This window comes from Scardinius erythrophthalmus, assembly GCF_964197995.2.
Source record: "Scardinius erythrophthalmus genome assembly, chromosome: 20".
Lineage (NCBI taxonomy): Eukaryota > Metazoa > Chordata > Actinopteri > Cypriniformes > Leuciscidae > Scardinius > Scardinius erythrophthalmus.
This window is the reverse complement of record NC_138240.1, coordinates 2,150,258-2,161,900: the sequence shown is the minus strand read 5'-3', so window position 1 is coordinate 2,161,900 and position 11,643 is coordinate 2,150,258. Positions and strand designations below refer to the sequence as shown.

The 11,643-nt window shown below is 41.3% G+C and overlaps 1 protein-coding gene across 1 annotated transcript; it reads right to left on the bottom strand.

Annotated features, from left to right (window-relative positions):
- Positions 1–522: 522 nt before the first annotated feature.
- Positions 523–11,643, bottom strand: LOC308681325 (uncharacterized protein). The gene is made up of 8 exons (XM_081350118.1): positions 11,289–11,643; positions 3,040–3,144; positions 2,705–2,839; positions 2,448–2,498; positions 1,866–1,988; positions 1,701–1,781; positions 1,507–1,595; positions 523–985 (listed from the first exon to the last, which is right to left on the bottom strand). Exons 1-8 carry the CDS (start codon positions 11,347–11,349, stop codon positions 878–880), a joined length of 753 nt encoding a protein of 250 aa, XP_081206244.1. The 5' UTR covers positions 11,350–11,643; the 3' UTR covers positions 523–877.

Below are 11,643 nucleotides of genomic sequence, written 5' to 3'. Positions count from 1 at the left end.
AAGCGGCTCATTGTGGCCAGCAGAAAGCCGATGAGGATCACATCAGGATCAGTGTGTGTCAGGTGTCTGTCAGTGATGATACGATGTCCTCTGGATTGTTTCCTCTTCATTTGTTTTCACGTCTGTCCAGACTCCTGCCAACTTACACTGATGTCAGAGACTGATAAATCAAAGTCAGATTTCTTTCATCAGATAGTGCACAGAGATCCTGAAATACTGGATTCTTTATGACATTATTAAAATAACCTGATGAAAGTCGTTGCCAAGAGATTTCCAGGCTGTGAGAGACCGTGTGCAGGACTTTCTTTCCTGTTTTTTCTGTTGCACTTACAGTCTTATCCGCATGAGATGTTCATAATGACATTAGATCATAATTGTTTTACGCATTTTTAACATTAAGTATCTGTTAAGTCAGAGACATTTGTTTTGTGGTCCGTGCAACTGCACTGATTCAAAAAATCATATTTCCAATGGATAACCTCAGAATTCAAGTTTAAAACTTTTTATTTTCAATTTTTTTTTGGTTAACAAGAGTTCTTCCTCATGTGTTTTTCAGTGTGATTATCATACAAGAACCTCAAAACTAGAGAAAAACAAAGACCGTGTTAAATAAGCAGCAGATTCCCGTCTGTGCAAATGAAAAAGGAACAAGGAATTACATGACAGCAAATCTAAGAATCTAAGGTTTTCATACACATTCGTCCCATATCACGCGTTCAAAGTGCTATATTCAAGAGTTTAAGATTAAAGCACATCAAACGTAAATGGATAAGATGTGTTGGCAAATGCAATGTTTGAGTTAAACGATATTAAAATAGTAAAAGTCCAGCAGCGATGAGGATTTATTCATGTTTGTTCTTCTTGGCTGGTTTCTGACTCAATCACATGGTGGTGATGATGATGATACCGGCTCAATTCTCGTGACCTCAAAAGAGTAGATGTCAGTATTATTCGCTCTTAATAAACTCTCCAGCAAAGTGGCAACCTGAGAAACAGCAAGTAAGAAGAGCACAATAAAGCTGCGTACCAATACTGTCCATTATTTATAGAACGCAAGATAAGAATTATGATATTTAAACATATTTAGTATAGCTTGATTGGATGTTACATTAAAACATACATCCCTAGACAATTGTGATATATAATGTAAAATATATACTTTAATGGTTCAGAACAACAAGCAATAATGGAGGATTTCTAATCAGGCAAAACATTTAAACTCTACTAAAGTTATTTCAGCCAATAGAATCACTTTGGGGCCTAAAGGGACGTGATGTCACACCTGTTCACTATCAACTCGATTGTAGAGCGACTGTGAGGATGAAGCTGCAACCGTTTATTGTAAAAAGTTTCATTAATTTAGCTTGATGCTAATGCTATTTATTCTGTTAAAATACTGGCAAACTTTGGTTTGAAATACTTAAAAGTAAGTACTTTCCCATCACCAGCACACTTAAGTACATTAAGAGTGTAGAGTAAGTGTGTGAACTGAATCGCTCCGCTCACCTGACGCAGTGCAGCCTGACGCTCTTCTTCAGTGGACGACTCCTCCGCCAAAACCTCAACATCCAGATTCGTGAGGATTGAGAGAACATCTGCAAAATACCAAAACACTTAGTAGTGATTTCAGGTTTCACTGCCTCTCAGTTGCAGCAGTGATGGTAAAACTTGACCTACATGTTCATTCAAAAACAAATTACCTTTGGGTGGAGGTGTAGTGGTGGGGAATGGAGGCTTTGTAGTGGAGGTGACTGGAGGGGCTGCAGTTGTGGTATTGAAAACTATAAAGAAAGTGACAGATGTCATGATTGTTGTTGTATCTGAGAGGATTCAGTAATAATCTTGCAATAAATGTGGGTTCTTACTGCATGTGCTGTTGAGGTCGGGACAGCAGTCATTGAGCTGTTTACAGACCTCGTCACAAAAACAGCCACTGAAACAGGTGTAGTTTAGGCCACTGCAGCACAGAGTCGGCTTTGAACATGTTCCTATAGAAGTGCACATGACATGTTAGATGCTGAATCCATCCTCAATACAGTTAGTAACATAACGCCAATATATTACAGACACTGGATGCATTTTCAATATTTCACGTTTCAGGAACTGTAAAAGGAAATCCTGAATCCTGTTAAAGAAAAACCTTATAATCAAACTACTTTTTATGAGAAGCATTTTATAAGTCATGTTATGCATATGTTTGTTTGAACCCCAAAAACTGGTTGTGGAAAATAGTGAAAAACAACATCATGATGTGCCATCATTGTAAATATGATTGCAAAAACAGATTCTGCAGTTATTTTATAAAATAATTATAGTTGTCAGTTACCAAGAGGTCATTGCAACATTTGACATCCAATGCAGATTTAAAGATGTAGAGGATTCAAAATCATTACACTCAGTCACATATTAAAGAATAATTATAAGAAATAAAGAAATATAAAATATACCTGTCAGTGTCAAAGTGTTGTTTGGTTTAGTGCCGTTGGAGCTGTTATGGACTATAAAAGGGGGAAAGAGATAAAGATTTAGTGAGATTTCTTAGTATATGTGCAGTATTTTTTTGTTTTGTACCTCACTCAAAGTACATTAATCATGCATATACTGTAGAGTAGAACACAATCTGATTACTGTGACTAGTGCAAGTGGCTGTTGATTCATTTCAGCACAGATGAATCAGATTTCCAGTATAAATGTTTCTGAATACCTGTGAGGCAGGTGGGCTTGAAATCAGGGCAGCAGTCGCCAATTCTCAGACAAGCAACGTCACAAAAACAGTTCAAGCGGAAACAGGAATCATTCCTTCCAGAACAGCACAGATTTGGATTCGCACACCTACCATCTATGACAGAAACATTTTTCTATTTCTATCTTTCTATTCATCAAAAATCCTGAAAAAATGCATCACATTTTCCACAAAATGTATTAACATTGATAATAAGAATGAATGTTTCTTGAGCAGCAAATCAGCATACAAGAATGAATTCTGAAGGATCATGTGACACTGAATGTGAATTATTGTACACACAGAAAGAGACTCACGGGCAGGAGTTTGAGTGGTAGTTGTGGTTGTTGCATTGGTAGTGACAGGCCGTGTAGTTACAGGGATGGAGGTCGCGTTGCTGGGGTTACTAGTCACTGTGGTAACTAAAGTTAGAGAGCAAAAGGGTAGTGAGTAGCCACAGAGCTCTGTCTAAGCAAGACGCAATTTGAACTAGGGCTGCATGTGCAAAAATATCGATACAGATAACTATCGCAACATTTTTTGCCACTTCGATACTTTAAACGGATTTAAAATTTCTCTGTGTCAAACGACCTCCTCAGTTCCTGTAATTCACTGACTCACTATCTACAACAACAGTTGCCTGCAACAGTAATAGTAGAACTTGACCTACACGTTCCTACACAAACACACAGATGAATTACCTTTGGTTGTAGCTGCAGTGGTGATGAATGGAGGGGCTGAAGTGGAGTTTAATGTAGGAGCTGAAGTGGAGTTTAATGTAGGAGCTGAAGTGGAGTTTAATGTAGGGTCTGCAGTGGAGTTTAATGGAGGGTCTGCAGTGGTGATGAATGGAGGGTCTGCAGTGGAGTTTAATGGAGGGTCTGCAGTGGTGATGAATGGAGGGGCTGCAGTGGAGTTTAATGGAGGGGCTGCAGTGGTGATGAATGGAGGGGCTGCAGTGGAGTTTAATGTAGGAGCTGAAGTGGAGTTTAATGGAGGGGCTGCAGTGGTGATGAATGGAGGGTCTGCAGTGGAGTTTAATGGAGGGTCTGCAGTGGTGATGAATGGAGGGGCTGCAGTGGAGTTTAATGTAGGAGCTGAAGTGGAGTTTAATGTAGGGTCTGCAGTGGAGTTTAATGTAGGAGCTGAAGTGGAGTTTAATGGAGGGTCTGCAGTGGAGTTTAATGGAGGGTCTGCAGTGGAGTTTAATGGAGGGTCTGCAGTGGTGATGAATGGAGGGTCTGCAGTGGAGTTTAATGTAGGAGCTGAAGTGGAGTTTAATGTAGGAGCTGCAGTGGAGTTTAATGGAGGGTCTGCAGTGGAGTTTAATGTAGGAGCTGAAGTGGAGTTTAATGGAGGGTCTGCAGTGGAGTTTAATGTAGGGTCTGCAGTGGAGTTTAATGTAGGGTCTGAAGTGGAGATTAATGTAGGGGCTGCAGTGGAGTTTAATGGAGGGGCTGCAGTGGAGTTTAATGTAGGAGCTGAAGTGGAGTTTAATGTAGGAGCTGCAGTGGAGTTTAATGTAGGGTCTGCAGTGGAGTTTAATGAAGGAGCTGAAGTGGAGTTTAATGTAGGGGCTGCAGTGGAGTTTAATGTAGGAGCTGAAGTGGAGTTTAATGTAGGGTCTGCAGTGGAGTTTAATGAAGGAGCTGAAGTGGAGTTTAATGTAGGGGCTGCAGTGGAGTTTAATGGAGGGGCTGCAGTGGAGTTTAATGTAGGAGCTGAAGTGGAGTTTAATGGAGGGGCTGCAGTGGAGTTTAATGTAGGGTCTGCAGTGGAGTTTAATGAAGGAGCTGAAGTGGAGTTTAATGAAGGAGCTGAAGTGGAGATTAATGTAGGGTCTGCAGTGGAGTTTAATGAAGGAGCTGAAGTGGAGTTTAATGTAGGGGCTGCAGTGGAGTTTATTGGAGGGTCTGCAGTGGAGTTTAATGGAGGGTCTGCAGTGGAGTTTAATGGAGGGTCTGCAGTGGAGTTTAATGTAGGAGCTGAAGTGGAGTTTAATGGAGGGTCTGCAGTGGAGTTTAATGGAGGGTCTGCAGTGGAGTTTAATGTAGGAGCTGAAGTGGAGTTTAATGTAGGGGCTGCAGTGGAGATGAATGGAGGGGCTGAAGTGGTATTGAAAGCTGTAGAGAAAGTAACAGATGTCATAATTGTTGTACAGTATCTGAAAGCAGGGTCGGCCCTTTTATATATATAAAGGCTGATGATGGTTAAACTATACAAAAACACCACCTAAGCCACATTACAGCCTAAACACAAATAGCAAGAGCATTACATCTAGCATTCAAGTCAAGTCACCGTTATTTATATAGAGCTTTTTAAAATACAGATTGTTTCAAAGCATCTTTATATATATACTGTATATACAGTGGGGAGAACAAGTATTTGATACACTGCCGATTTTGCAGGTTTTCCCACTTACAAAGCATGTAGAAGTTTTTTATCATAGGTACTATTCAACTGTGAGTGATGGAATCTAAAATAAGAATCCAGAAAATCACATTGTTTGATTTTTAAGTAATTAATTAGCATTTTATTGCATGACATAAGTATTTGATACATCAGAAAAGCAGAACTTAATATTTGGTACAGAAACCTTTGTTTGATATTACAGAGATCCTACGTTTCCTGTAGTTCTTGACCAAGTTTGCAAACACTGCAGCAGGAATTTTGGCCCACTCCTCTATACAGACCTTCTCCAGATCCTTCTGGTTTCGGGGATGTCGCTGGGCAATATGGACTTTCAGCTCCCTTTAAAGATTTTCTATTGGGTTCAGGTATGGAGACTGGCTAGGCCACTCCAGGACCTTGAGATGCTTCTTATGGAGCCACTCCTTAGTTGCCCTGGCTGTGTGTTTTGGGTCGTTGTCATGCTGGAAGACCCAGCCACGACCCATCTTCAATGCTCTTACTGAGGGAAGGAGGTTGTTGGCCAAGATCTTGTGATCCATGGCCCCATCCATCCTCCCCTCAGTACGGTACAGTCGTCCTGTCCCTTTGCAGAAAAGCATCCCCAAAGAATGATGTTTCCACCTCCATGCTTCACGGTTGGGATGTTGTTCTTGGGGTTGTACTCATTCTTCTTCTTCCTCCAAACACTGCGAGTGGGGTTTAGACCAAAAAGCTCTAAATTTGTCTCATCAGACCACATGACCTTCTCCCATTCCTTCTCTGGATCATCCAGATGGTCATTGGCAAACTTCAGACAGGCCTGGACATGCGCTGGCTTGAGCAGGGGGACCTTGAGTACGCTGCAGGATTTTAATCCATGACGGCATAGTGTGTTACTAATGGGTTTCTTTGAGACTGTGGTCCCAGCTCTATTCAGGTCATTGACCAGGTCCTGCCGTGTAGTTCTGGGCTGATCCCTCACCTTCCTCATGATCATTGATGCCCCACGAGGTGAGATCTTACATGGTGCCCCAGACCGAGGGAGATTGTCCGTCATCTTGAACCATTTTCTAATAATTGCGCCAACAGTTGTTGCCTTCTCACCAAGCCGCTTGCCTATTGTCCTGTAGCCCTACCCAGCCTTGTGCAGGTCTACAATTTTATGCCTGATGTCCTTACACAGCTCTTTGGTCTTGGCCATTGTGGAGAGGTTGGAGTCTGTTTGATTGAGTGTGTGGACAGGTGTCTTTTATACAGGTTACAAGTTCAAACAGGTGCAGTTAATACAGGTAATGAGTGGAGAACAGGAGGGCTTCTTAAAGAAAAACTAACAGGTCAGTGAGAGCCGGAATTCTTACTGGTAGGTGATCAAATACTTATGTCATGCAATAAAATGCAAATTAATTATTTAAAAATGATACAATGTGATTTTCTGGATTTTTGTTTTAGATAGAATCCGTCTCTCACAGTTGAAGTGTACCTATGATAAAAATTACAGACCTCTACATGCTTTGTAAGTAGGAAAACCTGCAAAATCGGCAGTGTATCAAATTGTATAAAAACTTCAAACTTCTTGTTCTCCCCACTGTATAGCTTCTCTGGAGAAAACAGTCATTGTTCAGATGTCATTCATGCACAAACTATTCACTGAGCACTAACAAAAGTGTTTGTTTTCCAGTTGATGGCAGTAATCTTCCACTAAACTATTGCCCGTTTCATGTTTTCACCATGAATGAACCTGAGAAATGTAGATCTTCTTTAATGTGAATTTTACATAAAATGTTGCAATTTTAAATAAACCTGTACATAAATATCATTACTAATTTCGGCAAATACATTTAAATACATTAAAAATGCCATACAGCATATCCCCCCAAAAAACTGCACAACTGTAGAGTAAAACATTAATTAAAAAAAGTGATAGTACATGCGTCTAAAAAACTGACATGACTGTTACAAAATCACACTGTCTGGGGCACCTGGAGAACCTAGAACAGCTGTTAACATGAAGTTTAAGGTAAAAATAACTGCCATTAAATTATAGTATCTTACTACTGTGCAATTAGATAAACTGTTCATTCATCACATCACTTTACCTCTTTATCCACTTTTATTCTCTTCTTTTCTTCTTTTTGACACTGTATCTATCGCAGACTATAATGCTAATTTATAATGTGTAAATTCGGCCATCCGTCACAATCAAGTAACTTTCATTGTGTTTACACCGGGCGTGAGCTGCCAGGCCCGTTTCTACGGGGGTGCTTGAGTGTGTTAAATGAACTGTTACCTGGCAAAGGAACTTGGTAAGTGGTAATGGGCCAATAAATTTAGGAGCCAGTTTATAAGAGATGAAACACAAAGAAATTCCTTGGAAGAAAGCCACTTTTTGACCTACGAAGTAGACAGGAGTCTTAGATCGGTGGCGATTGTCTTGGGCCTTGGTGCGACGTCCAGATGTGCTGGATTTAGAGTGGGTTTCTTAAGCAGTGGGGTTACACAAACCTTTCCCACAGCATTTAAGCAGGCTTGTGTAACCCCACTACTTAAGAAACCCACTCTAAATCCAGCACATCTGGAAAATTACAGACCGGTATCTCTTCTTCCATTCGTCGTGAAAACTCTTGAACGAGTTGTTTTCAACCAGATCTCTTCCTTCCGTACACAGAACAACCTCTTGGACAACAATCAGTCTGGTTTTAAAAGCGGACACTCAACTGAGACGGCCCTGCTCTCAGTAATTGAAGCTCTGAGACTAGCAAGAGCAGCTTCCAAATCGTCAGTTCTCATCCTGCTGGATCTGTCTGCTGCCTTTGACACAGTTAACCACCAGATCCTCCTGTCAATCCTAAAGATGAAGGTCATGTCAGGAACCGCACTCCAATGGTTCAAGTCTTACCTCTCAGGTAGGTCCTTTAGGGTAGCATGGAGGGGTGTGGTGTCTAAGACCTAACATCTTGCTACTGTAGTGCCTCAGGGCTCAGTGCTTGGACCACTTCTCTTTTCCATCTACATGACATCACTAGGATCTGTGATTCAGAAACATGACTTTTCCTATCACTGCTACACTGATGACACACAACTCTACCTCTCATTTCAGCCTGACGATCCGATGGTAGCTGATCGTATCTCAGCCTGCCTGACAGACATTTCTGGCTGGATGAAGGACCAACACCTTCAACTAAACCTTGCGAAGACAGAGCTACTTGTGGTCCCGGCCAACCCAACACTTCATCACAACCTCACCATTCAGCTAGGCTCGTCATCCATAACTCCATCAAGGTCAGCCAGGAACCTTGAGTGGTAATTGATGATCAATTGAACTTCACAGACCACATTGCTAGAACTGCCCGGTCATGTAGATTTGCCTTGTACAACATTAGGAGGATCAGGCCCTTCCTATCCGAGCATGCTACACAACTCCTTGTCCAAGCGCTAATTCTATCCAGACTGGACAATTGTAATGCTCTCCTGGCTGGTCTTCCAGCTTGCAAGGTCAAACCTCTGCAACTGATCCAGAATGCTGCAGCCAGAGTGGTCTTTAACGAGCCGAAGAGAGCACGTCACTCCTCTCCTCACAAAATTGCACTGGTTGTCAGTTGCCGCTTGCATCAAATTCAAGTCAGTGACGTTTGCCTACAGAACAACCACTGGCTCTGCTCCCTTTTACTTAAACGCATTACTTCAGACTTATGTGCCATCCAGAAACTTGTGCTCTGCAATCGAACAATGTCTTGTGATGCAATCTCAAAGAGGCACAAAATCTCTTTCTCTGACCTTTTCCATGACTGTTTCCCACTGGAGGAATGATCTGCCTAACTCAACCAGAACTGCTGAGTCCATAGCCAATTTCAAGAAACGGCTGAAGATGCTTCTTTTTCAACAGCACTTGCTCCAGTAATACTAACACTTTCTTTTCTCTTCTATTCTATTAAAAAAATATTAACATGTACTGTGTTAGACTAAACTGAGAAGGGTCATAGCACTTGCATATTGTTGTCCTACTGTTAGTTTAACTGCTTCTGTTGTTCTCATTTGTAAGTCACTTTGGATAAAAGCATCTGCTAAATGAATAAATTTAAATGTAAATGTCCCATTTGGATGAACATCTGTCTGGCTATCATCCAGGTGCGACCGGACCTTTGGATAAACACATGGGCAGAAGGGACTGTGACTTCGGGTTCCAAAACAGAAAGAACCTAAACTAGTCTGAAACGGAGATAGGTCCTTGGATGACAATGGTAAAGAGTTTTATGCATTCTCCACCCACGTGAGCTGCTGACTCTAAGAAGAGGCACCGACAGTGGCTGAAGAAGTCCCACCGGGTGCAAACTGGAAGTCTTGGAAACAGCACAGGCCAAACAGGCGACCACGAACTGATGAACATCATGGGCCATAGATGACCACCAAAATCTCTTTCTGACAAGAGCTAGGGTGCGACCCACTTCAAAGTGACATGCAGTTTTGGAGGAATGGCACCAACGGATTACATCTGGACGAACTGCCTCCGCCACAAACAACTGACCTGGGGTGCATTTCCCAAAAGCATAGTTGGCCAACTATGATCGCAATTTCCATTGAACTCAATAAGTAACGATGGAACTTGCGACCATAGTTTGCTTTGGGAAACGCACCCCTAATGGGTTTTTAAATGGGGATGTTATACGGGGTATAAGGGTAACACTTGTACTTATGTGCGGACCTTTGACTCAATCTCCCAGGTCACTCCTGCTGCCAACCGGTTTGTAGGGATGATAGGTTTAGGAGAATATGAGACAAGGCATCCAGCTAGATGTTCTTAAAACTTGGATGATATGAGATGGAAAATTAAAAGCAACCAATAGGAAAATAGCAAACCCCTGGCATTTGAGAACTGCTGGTCTACACAGAAGAAAGCCCTGTCTAGTCTATTCCCCAGTACGGGTTGTGTCGAACCATTTGTTAGTCTGGTTGTTTGATGAAAAAACGATGAAATGTAGTTGCAATAAACACATTTAGAATCTGCACAACGGAGGACTCTTATTCTACAGTGCAGAACTGAGGAAGAACTGATGACGGGACAGTTTTATCTTCAGCTGACAAATCAGAGGAAAGGGGCATTTCATTCCCGCCCACGTGTAGAAATCGAATATTCCAGCTGTTTATTAATTTTTCTACCTCAGAACGAAAAATCAAGCTGAATTCTTGTTTTTCATTTTTTTGGAAAAAATGAAAAAACGAAAAAGGAACTGTTTTCTAATTTTTCTACTTTCAATATTAAATAAAAAACAACTGAACGAATGATACACAGATTTTCCTGCCTCCTCAGCACAAGCTGATTGATAAATCTAACACACCTAGAGAGGCGGGACTTAAGGCAGAACAGCCAATCATCAGCCGGTCACACTCAAAGCCGGTGTCATGTTTGAGAGGCAGGGGGAGAGGAGGCAGCCGCAGCGAGCGCAGACACAGAACGGCCACAGAAACGGAGGAGCGACTGTAGTCAGGCGTTTGTGCAAAACTGCGGAAAGACTGCAGAAAAAGTGCGGGTGTTGAACCCTCTCACCGGGAAAAGTGTGGGTGTTAAAACATTTGTGTACATTTGTGAATCGGAATCGAATCATGACATCATCTGTATTAATACTCAGCCCTAGCAGAGAGCTCAGATACATAAGACAAAACTTTTTTTCAGAATTGCTAAACTTAAATCTCTCACTAATGAACAGATCAGTATAGAGCCACAGAGCTCTGTCTAAAGCAAGATGCAGTTCCACCTCATAAGAAGAAAGGGAAATATTTCTGTGCATGTACAGTATATAGTTTAACACAGATAGAATTTAATTGCACACATTTGTAAACTCCTTCTTAAAGGTATAGGAATGTGTACAGTATAACAGATTAGAATAGTTTTAGAAGTTTAAAATTAGCATTGTAATATAATGTTTAAAAATTAGATGGATCAGAGCTATGGAATAAAATAAATGTTTAATATCAACAATCAGATAATCTGAAGCATTTACAGATTGTTCTTTTTTTTTTATCTGTGCAGAGTAATTATTCCATCCTTTTCTGAATTCCTGATGGTGCTTCTCAAGATCTCACAAACCGATAATGAATATAATCAGATTTAGAGAAAATTCTGTAATGAAAAATATTTCAAAATGTGTCACACAAACAGTGCAGCTGATGTGAACATTACCTGTGGTTAAGCAGCTCATTGTGGTCAGCAGACAGCCGATGAGGATCACAGCGGGAGCCATCAGGACCAGTGTGTGTCAGGTCTCTGTCAGTGATCTTCTGACCCACAAATTCTCCTTTTTGTGCTCCGGATTGTTTCGAGTCCAGCCCCCTGCCAACCTACACTGATGTCAGAGAGCGATAAATAAAAGTCAGTATTTTTTTTTTTATCAGGAAGTGTACAGATATCCTGAAATACTGGATTCTTTTAAGACGCTATTAAAAAACCCTGATGAAGGTCATTGCCAAAAGATGACCTGGCTGTTACTGACAGTGTGCAGGAATTTCTTTCCTGTTCTTTCTATCGCACCGACAGT